Source organism: Neolamprologus brichardi, chromosome 7, assembly GCF_056152115.1.
Source record: "Neolamprologus brichardi isolate AB-2024 chromosome 7, ASM5615211v1, whole genome shotgun sequence".
NCBI classification, from domain to species: domain Eukaryota; kingdom Metazoa; phylum Chordata; class Actinopteri; order Cichliformes; family Cichlidae; genus Neolamprologus; species Neolamprologus brichardi.
Window position 1 is genome coordinate 44549552 of NC_142110.1, and position 17719 is coordinate 44567270.

The following is a 17719-nucleotide window of genomic DNA, read 5'->3' on the forward strand; positions in this document are numbered from 1 at the left end:
CTGCCATTCATTAGATTTTCATTCAGTTATTCTATGTAGCCTAAGACCTTTGCAAGCAATAAACAGGGGTGATAAAATACTGTACTAATACAGCAGGTCTCTTTTTTTTTAGGCTCAGCTCGCTCACTTCTTTAAGGTCATGTGTTTGTTGCTCATGAAAGCTGTGGACTTCAGTATTATCAAAAGGCCAGGCTAAGTGTTTTTTTCAGAACCTGTTGTTTAGCTTAACTTATCTCTAAGACAAAAAAAGAAGAATTCAACACAACCATTTGTTTCTAGGCTGCTTTAGGTATCAGACTTGCTACAATTTGCATATGTAGTCAAATAAAAGTGGTTATTTTATCCCATCAGATGCTCCTCTGTGACTCTGACTTTTGAGCAGTGAACAGAAAGTAGCCTGAAAATCTAACCCTAACCCTGTGTTATCATAATAATGTAATTTTTTTTATTTGAAAATTGTTCTCCCCAAGTCCTTACAAAGAGGGTGGGGTTATAATTACTTGTCAGTACTAATAGCGGTTTAGACCACAGAAGTTTAACTATAACCTCAGGATGCGCAATTTTTAATCTGGTTTGTATACCATATTGATTTCCTTGAGTTGAAGCAATTAAACAAACTCTAAATATTCTGACATTGGCAGTTCCTCTATACGGCCACGGTAAGGTCACATTTCTGTGTCTGCAGCCTCTGGGAGTAAACAAGGCTTTCTGGGCTGAGGTGGGAGTTAGAGAAGGTGCAAATTATGTCGTTAGCGGTTATGGTAGGAATTCTTGAAACTTGTGTTTTGACGTCGCCTCTCCTTCAAGCTCAACGACAGCAATCATAATTACTGGAGTCGTCGAAAATTTCCATGCGCCTCAAATAAGTGACGTCACAGAGCCAGAGACAATAACGACATTAACAAGGCCATCGTATAATAAAATAATGCAATAATGTATATTTTATAAAATTACGCTATTTACTACATTGTTTAGTGTAACGTGTGTAATCCAATCCCTACTCGTTGTCATACTAGTAGGCTATAGATTATTTGCCTAAATTACTATAAACCTATCGCATCTCAGCGCACAATATGTTTTGTCATGCTTTTTGAAAACTTCTTCTGTCCAGGATATCACGTCTCTCTTGATAAACATAATAAAAGAAGAGCGACCAGAGAAAACGACTTTTGTTGACTGTGAATGTTGTTATTTCCGGACAATGCACTTCAATGAGCGGCAGGTCTTCTGTTATGCGGTTAACGTAAACACTGACTGTTTTCATGCACTGTTTCCAGGCGACAGCTTCTCTGAAATAGACGATTATGGTTTATGTCTATGTATGCTATATTCCCCCGTGAGAACGCGCAGTTGTTTCGTTCTTTTCATAAAATTATTTCTTCTGAAAAGCATCTAAACCTGCAACATTTTTGTGACGGAATCTAACAGTTTTTTATGTGTTTGTCGGTAGTCAGCTCACCAGACAGTAAGACAATGGCGCGAACTGCAAATTTATTAAATAAGATTTTACAATGAGGGGAAACGCTCCCAGTGGGCACACACGAGCAAGCACGACCACGCACCCTTCACGTGAAAACAGGAAGTTACTCCCGCCCAGTTGGCGGGTGGGGCTTGTACAACAGATGCCACCCCCAGCTCTGTTCACCGGTATAAGCGAGTTCCTCTGGAGTCTGTCAGGCATTCATTTAAACTGAGAAGTTTCTCGATTCCATAAGGCGTTTTTTTCTCTCAATATTGACTCACTTTGTCGCAATTATCATTTTTCTTTAGTCGCGTTATTTTAAAAAAAAAAATTAAGGGCAGATTTTTTGAACGGGTTACATTTCATAATCCGTTTAAGTTTTTCTTTATCCCGCCCGCGCTGTCTTAAGGTCTGTGTGCGCGCGCTAATTAGCTTAACGGCTAGTGAGCACTACTCTACGGGACTGATAACTGCAGTGTGTGGTAAGTTTTATATTTAACATTTTATACCTTTTTAATGAAAAGCTCAGTCGTTCATTTTACGAATTTTGTAATTAATGCGTACGTCAAAGTGCGCGCTGATGCTAACCCTAGCCATTGTATTATACATTCGATCCAGATGGTGGCTAGCGTATTTACTCGGTAGAAAAAATACATTTAATATGGATTAAATACTTTTCTTGACTTTGAATTGATTAAGACTGTTATGTGTGGGAGTCCGTTAGCAGTTGGCCCATACAATGTTAAGTTTGTATCAGTGTATGACGCCGATGTAATTGCTGTTCTTAATGTTAATGCTAAGCGAATATAGGCAGCAAGAATTATATCTGGTTTGCACTTTTTATAGACCTTTAAACCGGGTCGACACACGCGACACAACGAACCGGTGCCGCATTGAGTTGTGTTCCCAAACTGAGTCATATCCGGTTGCGTCCCCCTGTTACGGAAAATAAACACGTCAAACACTAGTAAAACGCTGTTTATGGACGCAGCCACTATTATGGTGGATTAAAACGCCAAATTTGAGATCGGTCCAAATGTTTTTTGTTTTTTAAGATTGGGCCAGCCACTTCTGTAGCTCAGAGCGTGAAGCTGTACGAACAGACGGCGCTCGTGTTCCGTGAATGAATGACGACACGTGTGCGAGTAGGGAAAGTTAAAATGTCTTCCACATAAAACGGCTCGACGTATCTCGAGCTTCCCATCATGGTCGCTTATCATCCACCGTACAGCAATTAACATTTTAAATGCGACTATCCTGAGTCAAAATAATGGACATTGGTGTAATATAGTTGCGGTCTTTTATGCGCCATTTACTAAAAATGGCCTCCGTTTTAAGGAAGGGCAGCAACCAGAGGTCCTTCTTCCGGTCCACAGTTACTGTCGGTTTTCTACTCGTATATCTTATTCGTGATGTAAAGGTCTATTCCTTATGTAAAAGCGTTGTTGCCTGTGTTTTCACGTTAGTGTTATTGAAGGATGCCTTGTCTTTTTTTGTGTGTGTTGTCTTTTCAGGATGTACCCTTGCTCATCTGCAGTCACAGTGGCACAATGGCTGGCTTTTCTTTCTGCTTAATCTCTCGGCACCCAAAGGACAATAACAGATCCACCAAAATTTTAGGATAGCAATAGTTTTTCACTGTACCTCTAGTTTACTAATTGTTTTCTGGTTAGATCCAGATAAACCCATTACAAGTTTGCACTGCTGAATCCCACAAATTCTGTTAAGACAGGTGGGCCTAAAAATAAAGCTAATTATTTATTTACCTCTATTTACCTCTTTATTTTACTAGCTGCTGTTTAGAAAGATTTATATAAAAACCTATTTTATCTGGCATTTATTCCTTTAAGATTGTGAATCAGTTCCCTTAAAACTTACAAAAAATGTTTTCAACAACTGCAACAGTGCTGACCACTGCCATGGTAGCCTACACACCTCTGACTGAGTATGTGTGGTTGCTGGTTGTTGGCTTTATCATTGCCTTCATCTTAGCCTTTTCTGTCGGTGCCAATGATGTTGCTAACTCATTTGGTACAGCCGTGGGCTCTGGAGTGGTCACTTTGCGTCAGGCATGTATTCTAGCAACAGTGTTTGAGACCCTGGGGTCTGTGCTTCTTGGGGCCAAAGTGAGTGAAACTATTCGCAAGGGAATCATTGATGTGGGCATGTACAACGGCTCTGAACATGTCTTGATGGCTGGATCTGTCAGTGCAATGGTTGGTGAGTATCTTTCATGTAATTTGAACTGTCGGTCAATGAACCCTGTGGACAGAGCATTGCTTGTAGAAATTAAAGATGTCAAAATGCATTGGAGTAGTGGTGAATCTGGTTGTAGAATATTTTTGGTACCAGTCTTAACTGTATAAAAGCTGAAATTATGACACCATGCAACTAATGTCATGAATGTATTCTGGTTAGGTTCTGCTGTGTGGCAGCTGGCTGCTTCCTTCCTTAAGCTCCCCATCTCTGGAACACATTGCATTGTTGGTGCTACTATCGGCTTCTCGCTGGTTGCCAAAGGGCAGCAGGGCGTCAAGTGGCTTGAACTCCTACGTATTGGTATGTAACCAGTCAACTGACATAGAAATTCCCTTTAATGGTTAGCTGAATTTCATCACAGGCATTTTAAGTATATTTTATTAATGGCGGCGTGTGAAGACTCTTACAGTGTGATAATACCATCCCAAATCCAGGTCAGTAATCAAGTATGTTCATGAATGGCAGGTCCAGCATTTCAGCTAAATCCACATTCAGACATGGGAAGCATTCATTTTACAAATCAATAGTGATTTCCACCACTTTATGTTGGACTTTGGGAGGAGGCAGTACAAATAGGGAGTGTTATTTGATAAGGTCGTATGATGACTTGGAGAACAATAGGCAGTTTTAAAGGGTTGTTCTAGAGTTCAGTTTGTTGCCTGTGGGGTGGGTGTCTTTCTTTCTTCCTTCTACCTTTAGTTTTTAGTTTCTATGAATCATGCTCATGTAACTCTATTTAAATAAACACATTCTTTATTAAAAATAAGCTGTATAGTAGGAGTTAAATGAATTTAGGATTTTTTTTTTTTTCTACTGTTCTTTGACAAATTCTCTCATTACTTTTCCACTGCTTTGTAATGCTCCCATTTGTGTTTGGATTTATTTATCTATTTATTTATTTATTTATTTATTTGTGCAGTTGCTTCCTGGTTCCTGAGTCCCCTGTTGTCTGGAATAATGTCAGCCGTTGTCTTCTATTTTGTGCGCAGGTTCATCTTACAGAAAGTAAGTCTCCTTTTATCAAAATTGTGGATACGCTCGGTTAATGTAACATTAGAAGAGTGAAGTTGTGGTTTAAGGCTGTTTCAACACTGTACTGGTCCACCCCCAAAATGCAATTGGGAAAATGTTTATTACATGGCAGGAAATAAGCTACCGTGCTTTGAAGCAGTTCCTTATAGGAACACATGGTTCAGATTTCCACTGTGCTTGTTGTGCCTTGAAATGTAACCTGACAGCAAGATGAGGCAACTTGGATTTCTGAACTTTCTATTTTCTTCCTGTAGGAAGACCCAGTACCCAATGGCTTGAAGGCCCTGCCTGTCTTCTATGCGATGACAATGGCAATCAACTTGTTCTCCATCATGTTCACTGGTGCTCCGGGTGAGTATCATTGTTTCATTTTGCTCTGCATGCCTGCCCACAGCCACAGCTTAAAATAAGCTGCTCCCTCAGACAGCCGGATGCCCACACATATTCCAGCCTGAACCAGACTGTTTACCATTTTCACAGAAGCCGTGTTTATTTTAACATGTTTTTTTGAAGCTCTCTTGCTTTGTGGTTCTATGTGGGTCATAGCTGGCATGAAGTTTTAGAGTGGAGCACAACAGGGAGATGGAAATAAGATTTCATTTAACTCCTGACATCACTTCAGGCATGCAGGAGGAAAAGAGAAGTAAAGAGTGTGCTGTCAAAGTTGTCTGCTGCTAGTAGTTGTATTATTGCTCTGAATCTGTGTGGCAATGCTCTTAATATTTGCTGGTTTTTGGTTTACCAGAAACTCTTTATTAAATGAGCCATTTTCGCTCCTTTTGTTTTCTTCTCTCTGCAGGGCCTAACAGTTCCAGATCTTAGCTGGCCTGGGCCATTTAAATGACGGCTACAGGCCAGAGTTTGACCAGATCTGGTGAGCTGATGTGTGAATGCACATCAGCACACTAAGAAGAGAACACTTGCACTTCCCACATAGACAGTAAACCCCTGGTTAGTCAGGCACAACAGTACAGTCATATCAAGTTCACCACACGTGAAATTGCCATCTGCAATTTCTGTAATGTCTGTAGATTATGTTTGATTTTGTTTTGAAATATATTCACAAGACAAACTAGCATTCATATACTCCACATGTTGTACACAAAGACAGAGGTCATAATACAAACTTTGGCTCATTGTAAAAGTCAAGTAGACCAGGTTTTACTCTACTCTCCTCAGTTGTTTGTCATTGGCCCAGTAACACAAATTCATCACTGCATTTATAATTAACAAACAAACCAAAAAAAACATTTAGGTTTTCAGACCTATAGTCCAGGCTTGGCTTTGGTTACTATACTGCTCTGGCACCCAGGACGACAGCAGCGCATTATTGCTGATGAATGCATCTTAATGCAGCAACAGTATCTGCAGCTAACTGAGTCAAGTGTGTTTGGTTTCCTGTGACATTCCCTGATCTTTATGCTAGCTTAGTGGTGAAGTTGGATACCAGACACCCCACAGCACATTCCTATGCTCAATATAAACACCAGTGCCAGAGACCTCAAGTCAGCATTTGGGCCAGAGAATTTAAGGGTCAGCTGACTGTCCTGTACAGATGAGGCTCAGTGTGACTTCATTCCTTCATAAATCATTCAGCTGCTGTCACTGCATTGCAGCCCCATACATTGTAAAAGGGAGACGTACCCTAAAAGCCAACTTCATGCCATTCAGTCATGAAGACAAATGAAGTTCAGGTAAAGTACTGTTAAGCCTTCAGAGCACAGATGCTGAACGCAATTCCCTGTTTATGACGTTTGCTGAATCTGCCCTAAATTTTGTCCTCGTTGCTGCACGTCACTCAATTGTTCGCACCTGCTTTATACACAAGTCTAAACAGAACCGTGGCTTCTTTTTTTTTTTAAATTATTATTTATGTATTTAAAGTGTCAGAGTGACAGGATATCTGGACCCCTCATACCAGCCTCAATTGATAAACTTCCATCTTTTGTAGCAGGGCACAAATTTTCTGCCTCGATAACCCACTGAAAAACAGTCACTGGATTTAGTTACCATGGGGGCACTAAACAATTGGCATCACAGCACGGATGACTTGTTTCAACCTGAGCCATGATCCTGAAACAACTTTTAAGCGATTGCTATAGTCAACTCTTGTGTAACAGATTTTAATTCATTATGAGGAGTTACAAATGTCATTAGTCCTTAGTGCCCTAAGGACAGATAACCAAAAGGGTTCTTGCCAAGTGACTCAAACTCCTCCTTTAACTGTCATTGTAATTGAGGTTGGTGGTGTACTGCATGTACAGTACTGGGAGGGGAGGAAAAAAAACAAACCTTGTTGTTGTGTAATGCAGGCCATGGAATATAGGTTTCTGCAAGGGTTTTGGAACACAGCTGTGGTTAAATTTCATTTACTGTCCAGTTTCAGTCATCCCACTGCATGCTTGTGGTATAAAGTCACTTCTTTCTGTAAGAGTGTTAATCAGACTACAAAATGCAGCCCAGCTTTTTAATCTATACTACTTTTTCCTTTAAAAAAAAAAATTACCATCCGGGTGGATAATTTCCATCTTTATTCTGTAGTTTTAAAATCCTGTTTGATATCAGATGAGTTCCTGTTTAATAATGCATGGCAGTACCACATGTGTTTGGATGTCTCTAGTAGTGAGTCAGTGTACTCAGTCCTAGACAAGACTTAACTGTTAAGAGTCAATGTCCACTTTTTCCTTATGCCTCTCCTGTCCCAAAGGGAGTGAGCTTCCATTGCGTAACTAAATAAACATGAGTTAGGTGCTCCGCAGTCTCATGCTGCAGCGTGACTCAGTGCACTGTGTGGACTGTGCCCTCATACAAACACAGTAACTGAGACACTTATCACCTCCCCTTGGCCCTCATTTCCTTTTCTTCTCTTACACTTCCTAAACAATCCATATCTTAGTGGAAGTGTGGCGTTTATGGCCAAGGTCATGTCCGGACATTCAAACAAGGTGGTAGATTTTTAGTTTTTGTTGTTTTTTTTTTTTTTTATTTATTTTTATCCACAATTTGTTTTTGTCCCCATGAAACTGCTGACTTTGTGTATGATATGGATAACTGCTTCTCCAGGGAAATGTAAATGGTAACTTTCTGCCAGCATGCATTGCGCTACATCTTTGTGCTGCACCAGGTTTGCTGCAGTGTTGGCAAGAGGGTGCCTTCATTTTTTTACAGCAAAGTGCCCTAGTACAAGCCCCCCCCCCCCCCTTTTGCTTTTCTTTTATGCTACCCAAGTTATGTCTCCTTTTGAGGAACTCATTGTTTCTGTGTAATTGTTAGCTGGGCACTTTAAGGTCATGGTGACATTGGTGCTGCATAACTGTTCATGTCTAGGGGTACACATGCTTTCCATTTTTAACTACGTGGCACAATGAAGCTATGCAGTCACTGAAGTTGTTGCAGAGTACTTTCAAACATAAGTGCCATTAATGAATGAAAATGAAACTTCATTGCCCTCATAGGACCTCTTCTAGAGGGGCTTATGTTTTTACATATTTATAAAACTGCTGTTCTATATTATATTTTAATGTTGGTGTATTACTTTGTGTGGTCTGCTAGAAAAGGTAGCTCCTGCTGCCTAGTTGTTTTGCTTTTTAAATGTGCCTTTCTGTTATTTGCTTTTGTTTATATCTGCGTGGCACTTGGCGATCCTCCAGTGCTGGGATTTGACATGATACCTTGGTGGGGCATCCTGCTCATCTCATTGGCCTGTGGTCTGCTGACCTCCATTGTGGTTTGGTTTATTGTCTGCCCTCGCCTAAAGAAGAAGATTGAACGTAAGTCCCATTTTTGCCAATCTGACTCACTGTTCAACTCCATGTGACTCAGTTTCCTTACTTAAGCCATTGGACAAATCATGACTGGAGCGTTGCACTGCAACTCCGCCTATCGAGTGTGGGATTATATTAATCCAGAAAATGGAGTTCAGGGATATATTTTTCACAATGGATTCGCTCTAATGAAAATAACGTGAAAATATTGTCTTTGCTTTAATCCAGGATTATAGAATTAAAAACCAGAGTAAACTCTGATGCATTTGCATCCGAGTAGTGTGATTTGGTGTTAAGACATAACCATTCGTTTTAACCTCCATGAATGTATTTTTGGCTCACTCTGTTATCTACAATGCAGTTCTTCTCTTTAATGACTCATAGGTTTAGTCTCTCCTGGCATAAGTTATCTTTTCAGGTTGATTACAGAAAAGCTGTGTCTGATACAACCTATGACTTAGGTTCACAAATATTGCCTTTTATTACTTAATAGAACTCTAAATGGTTCGTTAATGACATATTTGGGGAAAATTGTGTCTCCTAAAATGAGTAATAACTTTTTTTGAAGAGAGGGTTCGCTCTCTTTTTTTTAAAATGTATTTGACAGATCCTTTATTCGTCACTTCTCTCTTGGAGCAGCAGGTCTATCTGACAAGGCATAAACTGCCTTGATTCAGTAGACAGGCTGACTAATTGGGTCATAAGGATTCACTAATTGGTCTTTACCTCCTCGACTAAAAATAAGCCTGCACTGACTTTGTGTTGACGTGGCATTGGGAGGTGTGTTTGAGGGGGACCTATTGCTTCAGATCCAGCAATGACCAGTTTGGATGATGCAATCTCACCAGGACACACTTAGATTTATTGAACAAAAAATAATGGCACTGAGTATCTAGTTCACTTTAAAGCTACAAAAAATGTCATGTGAGCCTCGGACATTTAGTTTATTGTCTCTCTTAAGACAACATAATAGTGGTAATATGAATATGTCCTTTGTAATCCTGTTAATCTGATCCTGTGAACACCGGAGTCCACCCTTGGACACAGAGATCTTTATATTTACAGTACAAAGGGTTTTCTGACTTTAAGGTTATGCAACACTTGGACTCCCTACAGCTGAAGTTGAAGGGAAAACATGCTGGGTTAGGATGTCTCTGCTATGCTAAGTATATGTTTGGATGCGATCCAAATATTCTCTATCCAACTCTTGCCCTAATAGGAGATATCAAGTCCAGTCCCACTGAAAGCCCTCTGATGGAAAAGAAGGAGCTTAAAGAAGCCCACTGTCCAATCCTGAAGCAGGCATCTACCACACCAGCTGCCAATTACAACTCTGCTGACCCTCTTCCTGCCCCTGAGGAGCGCAGGGTGGCCTTTGACATCGGAGATTCAGATGAAGCCGACAGCAATAAGGAACACAGGGTGGCCTTTGACATCGGAGATTCTGATGACACAGACTACAGCAATTCAAATGATGGTAAATATGCCAAAATACAATACGTTTTAAAAATCTCTTTGTCATCTTAAAATGACCGTTGCTATAGATATTTCATAATAATTTTATGATTAACTTGCAGATGATTTTATGACATTTCTTTTTTTCTGCAGCCCCCGCACAGGTTCAATCAAACAGTCATGTCCATTTTAGTAACCAAGCCCAAAGCAATGGTGCCTCCACAAATGCACAGAATCAGGTTCAATTCAAAAATCATGTTCAGTTCAACAACAGACCTCCACAGCCACCAAGTAACGGTTATAGCCAGTACCACACAGTCCACACAGACTCAGCCCTCTACAAAGACCTACTGCACAAGCTCCACCTGGCCAAAATGAGCGACTGCATGGGAGAGGGAGGCGACAGACCTATCCGGCGCAACAATAGCTACACCGCCTACACCATGACCATCATTGGCATGCATGACAAGCATAAAGAAGGGGACTTCCGTGCTTGTGAGGATGGCAACAAGGCTCCAGGATCAGGCAGTCAGGAGAGAAAGCGACTGCGTATGGATAGCTACACCAGCTACTGCAATGCTGTGGCAGAGCACACAACTCCTGAAGGTCTGGTAGAGGGTGATGTGAGGCTAGACATGGAGATCAAGGATGCAGGTAGCAGCCAGAATTCCCTGGATGATGAAAGGCCTGAAAAAGACAAACCAGAAGTCTCAGTCTTGTTCCAGTTCCTTCAAATTCTCACTGCTTGCTTTGGATCCTTTGCCCATGGAGGAAATGATGTTAGGTATGGTTAATGATATCATATCAGACAAGTGTGTGGTGACCTGTGTTTCTTTGCCAGATTGTTAATAACAACAAAACAATTTCTCCACTCTGCAGTAATGCCATTGGACCTTTGGTAGCTCTGTGGTTGGTTTACGAAACAAGCAGCGTGTTCTCAAATGCACATACACCCATTTGGTTACTGCTGTATGGTGGCGTGGGTATCTGCGCTGGACTCTGGGTATGGGGTCGCCGGGTGATACAGACAATGGGGAAAGACCTCACCCCCATCACCCCCTCAAGGTAAAGACTCAGACAGTTCATAAGTTGTTTCTTCAAGTCACCAGAACCACATCCTCCACAGACATTACTGCTCCTTACATTTGAGCTGCTCAGACACATCCACATGAGTTTTTTCTTTCTCCTCCTGCAGTGGTTTTAGCATCGAACTGGCCTCAGCCTTGACTGTCGTGGTTGCTTCTAACATTGGCCTGCCTGTCTCCACCACCCACTGCAAGGTAAGCTGGTCAAACACTGTGGTCTGGGAACTCAAACGAGAGATGAGGGAAGAGACTGTTTCATAAGAGGGAGGCTTGAGTAAACAGTCTGGTAGAAGTTCCACATGTGGAGCAAGTTTCTCCTCAATAAAATGTAAAGCATATGCATGCACAAAGATCATTTGACTGTTATTTATCTGAAATAGGTGGGCTCTGTGGTGGCAGTAGGTTGGCTGCGCTCAAAGAAGGCAGTAGACTGGCGTCTGTTCAGGAACATCTTCATGGCGTGGTTTGTGACGGTTCCCATCTCTGGTCTGATCAGTGCTGCTATCATGGCTATCTTCGTCCACGTCATCCTGTGAGCATTCAGCTGCACCCCAAGCAGGGGGAGGAGAAAAAAATGCTCCGACGGGCACCCGGAGAGAAAAGAGTGAAGTTTGAAGGCCAAAATATATCGCTTACCTCTGGCCAACAACTTTATAAGAAAAAGGGAAAAAAAAGTTAGAAAGGGTTTGGTGACATGTGCCTGTGGTTCTTGGCTGCATCATTTTCAGACTATAACTTGCTATCTGTTCCATTTGGGTCACATAACTTGTAGTTACGACCTTTTTTATTTCTTTTGGCTTTCTTTTTCATATCTCATCATTCTGTAAAGAGTTAATCTTAAATCAACTGTTTGTAATAATTCATGTTCTTTTTACTTTGCGGTTATGTATGATTATTATGTACAGCCATTTTTTTTTATACATTAGGCAGGAAAGAACAACTTAAAATGCAGTATTAGCCTATTACAGATGTAACACTCGAGTCATCATACATGCTGGAGACTGGTTCAAGAAAAATAAGAGGGCAGTATTTAGGTGAAAGTGTTTCGCTGTTTTAGAGTAGAGTTTACAGCCGGTTTTCTTTCAGCTGACAAATTAGGACCCTTTTGTTGTTAAGAGATCAAAATGTTTTTCACCTGTTTGAGCATGTTTTTCTACCGTGCTGGATGACTACAGCTGAACATTATGAGGAATACTACGTAATTGACATAAGCCATCACACTAGTAAGAAATGGCACAGCCCAAATTGGTAGTTGGTGAGTTATCGCTCTGCATCTCCAGGTTGGGACTTTCTGTTCTTGATCAGTGCGGAAATAACAGATCTGTTGAGAAATGTCATTTCAACATCAGCTAGTGCAACAACATGTTCCCAAACATTACCTTAAGTCTGTTAAAACTTGATTGAATCGTCCCTAATGGTTTAAGCGCTCTAGGTCGGCTTCAGCCTTGTTTTTGTAGTCCACATTAAGATACACTTTAATTCACTTTGCCTGGACAACTAGGTTTTCCCGCCCTTCCTCTGGATGATACGTGATGAGGAGCAGGAACTTGAAAACTGGAAGTTTATTGTGTGCCCAGTGTGTGATTGACTGCAGTAATGAATGCATTTCACAACCTAGATGCTGTAGCTGCCTTAATTGTTTTATTTTCCATTAGGTACCAAAGAGTTTTTGTTTTTAAGGCATATCAAGATGTACTACTCCACATTCGTGGAAGGAAAAATGGAAATAAAAATTGAAAAACAGAATACTTGTTGAACTTGTCTTTGTTGATGATCTACAATGAAGGGGACATTACTGCAATGTGTATCAATACAAACACGGCATACAGCTACTGATGTCTGTACAGATTATTTTATTTTTAATAAATTTCCCCTCTTGTGAACATCTCTGGATGGCCTTCAACACCTTTAAAATATACCCCCTTCCAACTCCTTTTTAACCGCATTTTGACAATTGGTAACAACAAACAAATATCTGCTCAGTATTTTCTGAGATTAGGTGCTTCCGGTGTGTGCAGCAAGATGTCAGAGATATACCAGACTGTGGTAATGGCAGCCATTTACTTTGCTGCCAGTAGGATCAACAAACTAATCGAAAAGTTGGCCAGAATCCAGGGGTGTTTGAGTCGCTGAGGGACAGAAGGTTTGAACAAACTGCAGTCTGTCATAGACAACCCATCGCACCTGCTCCATTCTGCACTAGAGGCAGCAGGGTTCATTCTTCTTATCCAACCCCACTGCTATAGATAATGTTTGAGGAAATCATTCCTGCCAGTCTCTGCACAAAATAAACAGAAACCTGTCCAACAGCTGTCCTGTGACAGGTGAGCACACCTCTTAAATTGATAGTGTGCATGTTGTTTATTAATGCCGTTGGCATTCTAGAATTCTCTTTTGCACATACTTTTTTTTAACTAATTTTTCTACTCGTTGTGTCACTTTTATATCAAATTTTGCACTTCCTCACATCACAAGGCCTTCAGTATGGGCTTGTAGTACCTTTAACTCTATCAATCACCTGTTTCATGTCTTGTTTTCAAACACATTTCGAACAACATTAACAGCATTTCTAATTCCAGACGTGATAAGCTGTTGGAAGGCCTACAGTAAACTGACCATGTTCAACCCCAAAAATGTAAGGGCCTGGACCATCTGGATGATCCAGTCCTCCTTCGCCTCAGTGATGATCAGATTGCAGCATGTATTCTTAATTTTATCGCTCACACATCAGGTCACAGGACATTGTGGCGTGAGCTGTAGTCCTTATTCTCACTGAACTTGGAAAAAACAAAAACTGAATCTAAATACTGAAAAGCTACAAGGCTACACCCATTTCATTTTAAAAGGTTATATTTATTTATCCGCAGCTACTCTTGTACATTGTTCTTTATTTATGATCACATACAATGTGTCCTTTTATTATGTGCTTGGCTCTCTGAATTTTGACACATGTTAAGTACACTGTGTTGATTAAGGAGTCAAATTTCAGCCTGAAGGTAAAATGACGCAGCATTTTCTGAGCTGCAGTCTTGAAAAGCACTTTGTGTTGCAAAACAGGAAACAGGAAACAAGGAGACGGACAGGTTATACAGACAGGTAGGATGGGTCCCTTTTTTTTTTAAATTTACTGTAAGCTTGGGGTAGTTTGCACACTGCATGATGAGCCAGTGCTGGTATCCACGTGCTGCTGTGCCCTCTCACTCCAGTGCATCTGCGACACAGGAACAGACAGAAGAGATTCCTTTACGCCAGCTTTACACTGCAAACACTGCAATTTAGTAGTTTTCCAGGCCTATCGACATGAGGATACCAATCATGAGGCCTGCTCTCCCCTCTACTACACTCAGTCTTTTCAGACCAGTGGCTGGAGAGATCACCCTTATTAGAGAACCTTACACCTAAATAACTGGATCAATTTTAAAACAGTCATTTTAGCACACTTTCAGGACAGGGACAATGCATCCTTGGTCCTAAAATATCCACAAGTATAAATCAAGCACAATAAGCAGATGTCTGGGGACAGACGTCTCCGAGTGGCCCGGATTCTTGTCCCAGATTTATCACATACAAGGAGGACTCTGTTCAAACAAACAATCCTAGCATCTTATTTTTGAGGTCGAGCAGTAAACCCGTCTCTGTTGTGACTCACATACCTCTTCAGACACTTTGTAAACTGTTAAAAAAAAGAGTTTCCCCAAACTGCCAGGCTGTAAACTTGTAATTGCACTTGAGGCATTTTTAACTGTTGTTGCACAAACATCTATGGAGGGTTGGGGTTTTTTTTTTTATGTGACACTGTTTAAATCCAGCTGAGACTGGCTCTGTCTGGCTTTGTTTTTGCACTCGCCACTCTATTGCACAACCTGCAATTTAAATTTAAAGTTGCACACAGCAGTTTACCACATCTTGCCTCAGCAGGTACTTTTGAATCAAAAGAAGAAGAAAAAATGTTGCTCATAGTCTTTGAGTCAGGCTCAATTTACTGCATGATAAACATTAAACAGCTCAGGATACTTTCACTGTTTTGTGTGATTCATTTTACACACTGTTACCTTGCTCCTTGGTTGAATCCTGAGTGTTTTCATCTACAGAGGATAAAAAGCAGGATTGGAGATTGACTGAAGGTAGTCGGGGTGTTTAATTCAAACGAATTTTCAGTCTTTTGAGTTTGATCTTACCCAAACTGGTCACAGCCTCAGTTACAACCTCATGGTGTTCTAGGAAAATATTCAAATAAAAACACTTCCTGTTTTTATTTACCTCTAAACAAGCTTTAAATACATTTTAAAAAGACACTAAAAGCACACAAATTGTCTTGGCTTTGTGGAAAAGTCACAAGCTACTCATTAGCTCCAGGCTCAAAGTGTATTTGTGCAAACTGTTGTGGTGTAATAAAGATTTACAACACTTACCCTGCCTTTGTGGCCCTGTCCACATTAATAAAAGCAGACTTTAACACTAGTGTAAGGACAGGAGCTTAAATTACACTGCCTAAAAAAAAATATGTCACAGACTCACCATCTGCGTCCTCAGAGGACTCAGACTCTGCCTCTGTGTGAAAGGGGACAGGGATTGAATTATGTGTTGCATGTCACTGTGCTTTGAGCTGGAGGCCTGCCCTCTGCTTTGCTGCCACCCGCAGGCTCACGATTGAACTGTAAATCCTCTCTTACCTCCTTGACCGGCAGCATCAGAATTTCCACCACCTTCTGCTGGAGGAGGATTTCACAGTTAAGTACTGCTTGTTGACCCTCAGGTAAAGAAGAATCACCTGCTTGATGTGCTTTTTGTTGTTGTTGTTTTTTTTTACACACCTGCGTTGGCATCCTGAGAGTCCACGCGCTCCTCCACTGATGGAAACATGTTAACAGGTGATGAAGGCGTTTAACTTAGCGGTCAGTTCAGGTGTTCGTTGTGTAATTAACTGGAGCTTACCAGAGTGATCCTGAGTGGCCTCTGAGAATGAAAGACAGCATTACCACCTGGAACTGGATCACTCATTAAAAGGTTTAAGTTAAATATTTTTAGTCTGCCCTCACCGAGGTAGCGGGAATCTCCACTCTGATCTTCAGTAGCTTGATGGAAAAAGGCGAAAAATGAGTAATCACAGTGGGAATAAATATTTCCTCATTTATTCATCAAGGCCAACTTTTTGTATTAAACTTACCATTCATGTGAGCTTCCTGGTTTTTCTGAGCAGCCTCAAACTCCATCTGATCTTAAGACATGAAGTAATCAAAATTACAAAAGTAAGAGCCGAGAAACATCACACAGAAACGTATTAACAGTTAACTAAGACAAGGGCAAGCCAGTCTGGGTTATTTAGTGGAATATACTACATGATCTTAATTACTTTTAAGCCACTTTTAATGACCAAGTGTCCACTGTGAACACAGAGGTGCTCTATGGATACTGTACCTATTTTCTGCAGCTCAGCTAGCCCATCTGCATGAAAAGACAAGAAAAGTTTGCAGCAATGCATATGCTACCAACATCATCTTTACTGGTTATCATTATCATTATTCTTATTCTTATTATGAATCCCTCACCATACTTTGCAGCTTTTTCTTCTTTCTCTGCAGACTCCAGAGATGCTGAGAGCACTAGAAGCCATCACAACATTTCAGATATCTGCTCTCTTAATAAACATCAGCAACTTCAGGTTTCTGAAGAGCCACATTCACACATACAAGTATGAAATCTAAGAAAAACATGATAACACAAAACTGCATCTTAACGCTTTATTCCTCTTACCCGTGTGAAATGCTGCCACAGCAAGGAAAACAAACAGCGGCACTGGAAATCTCATCTTGTTTTTTGCTCTGGTTGTGAAAGATTTTTAGGGGGGCTTGTCACTCCAAATATCGTATATGGGGTTGTTGCCACTTTGCAGTCTTTTATATCTTCAGTGCCATCACATGTTGCGCTTGGACAGGCGGCTCTGGTACCATTGTCCCTCCCTACCTGAGGGGACAGCTGGGTGGCACATCTCAGCACAGACGTATCCTTATTCCGTCCGTCAATGCCACCCATTGTTGGCCCTTCAGTCACACGGACCTTTATTTGGGATGTTCGAGGGGGAAAAATATAGGGACTCCGTGTATCCGAGCTGACAACAATGTTCGTTTCCCTTTTTACGAATGGAAATGATTTCATCGAGAATACTTGGCTTACAAATGATGGGTCACAATGTAGCCCGGCAAGACAATCCCTCAATTAATCTCACACAGATCAAAGCGATCCCAATCTCATGATTACAATGCAAACTGATGCAGCTTTTAAACATTTTAATCCTTAATCTGTCATAAAAAAATGAGCTGCTCTTCAAAACCTCGAGATCAGAGGAAAAGCTGAATTTTAAATGATGAATTTTAAAGATTTATAAGAGCAAAAATAAGTTGGAAGACATACACAATTATAATTACTTATTTAAACCCTGCATTTAACTGAAAATAGCAAACAAGACAAAGCCAATTTTAAAATATACTATTAATATTAGCTAAGATGTGCAAATGGGATTGGGTGTGAAAAAACTAATCTGATTCTTTGTAAGTAAAGATGGGAAGGGGTTGCTTCTTTAAGTGGATCAAAAAGCAACAATAATTATATTTATAAATAATAACGGGAGAAAAGATTAAGCAAATACAGAGAATGATGGTTAT

The 17719-nt window shown here is 40.6% G+C and overlaps 2 protein-coding genes across 7 annotated transcripts; one reads left to right on the forward strand and one right to left on the reverse strand.

Annotated features, from left to right (window-relative positions):
- Nucleotides 1-1615: 1615 nt before the first annotated feature.
- slc20a1b (solute carrier family 20 member 1b) lies at nucleotides 1616-12803 on the forward strand. The gene is made up of 11 exons (XM_006788800.3): nucleotides 1616-1944; nucleotides 2977-3682; nucleotides 3881-4021; nucleotides 4641-4726; nucleotides 5008-5104; nucleotides 8404-8523; nucleotides 9737-9994; nucleotides 10126-10756; nucleotides 10852-11037; nucleotides 11168-11252; nucleotides 11438-12803. Exons 2-11 carry the CDS (start codon nucleotides 3346-3348, stop codon nucleotides 11591-11593), a joined length of 2097 nt encoding a protein of 698 aa, XP_006788863.1. The 5' UTR covers nucleotides 1616-1944; nucleotides 2977-3345; the 3' UTR covers nucleotides 11594-12803.
- Nucleotides 12804-13889: 1086 nt separating this feature from the next.
- On the reverse strand, nucleotides 13890-16944 carry LOC148102173 (uncharacterized). Of its 6 annotated transcripts, none has more exons than XM_087843650.1 (13): nucleotides 16812-16944; nucleotides 16607-16660; nucleotides 16476-16502; nucleotides 16225-16275; nucleotides 16097-16132; nucleotides 15993-16013; nucleotides 15872-15907; nucleotides 15731-15766; nucleotides 15576-15608; nucleotides 15470-15484; nucleotides 15236-15274; nucleotides 15110-15142; nucleotides 13890-14268 (listed from the first exon to the last, which is right to left on the reverse strand). In XM_087843650.1, the coding sequence occupies exons 1-13, from the start codon at nucleotides 16864-16866 to the stop codon at nucleotides 14255-14257; spliced, it is 450 nt and encodes a 149-aa protein (XP_087699776.1). In that variant the 5' UTR covers nucleotides 16867-16944; the 3' UTR covers nucleotides 13890-14254. The 6 variants fall into 6 exon arrangements, with proteins under 6 accessions (XP_087699776.1, XP_087699775.1, XP_087699778.1 ...); XM_087843649.1 differs by having other exon boundaries at nucleotides 15731-15769; XM_087843652.1 differs by lacking the exon at nucleotides 15470-15484.
- Nucleotides 16945-17719: the final 775 nt, after the last annotated feature.

What these genes read in the sequence shown, in the direction of transcription:
- slc20a1b (XM_006788800.3), top strand. Translation starts at nt 3,346, where the DNA reads ATGTTTTCAACAACTGCAACAGTGCTGACCACTGCCATGGTAGCCTAC. An exon ending in CATGTTCACTGGTGCTCCGG is followed by an intron (nt 5,105 to 8,403) that starts GTGAGTATCATT and finishes GCGATCCTCCAG; the next exon opens with TGCTGGGATTTGACATGATA. An exon ending in CATGGAGGAAATGATGTTAG is followed by an intron (nt 10,757 to 10,851) that starts GTATGGTTAATG and finishes TCCACTCTGCAG; the next exon opens with TAATGCCATTGGACCTTTGG.
- LOC148102173 (XM_087843649.1), bottom strand. Translation starts at nt 16,866, where the DNA reads ATGAGATTTCCAGTGCCGCTGTTTGTTTTCCTTGCTGTGGCAGCATTT. An exon ending in TGTGGCAGCATTTCACACGG is followed by an intron (nt 16,661 to 16,811) that starts GTAAGAGGAATA and finishes GATGGCTTCTAG; the next exon opens with TGCTCTCAGCATCTCTGGAG. An exon ending in TGAGGCTGTGACCAGTTTGG is followed by an intron (nt 15,143 to 15,235) that starts GTAAGATCAAAC and finishes TATCCTCTGTAG; the next exon opens with ATGAAAACACTCAGGATTCA.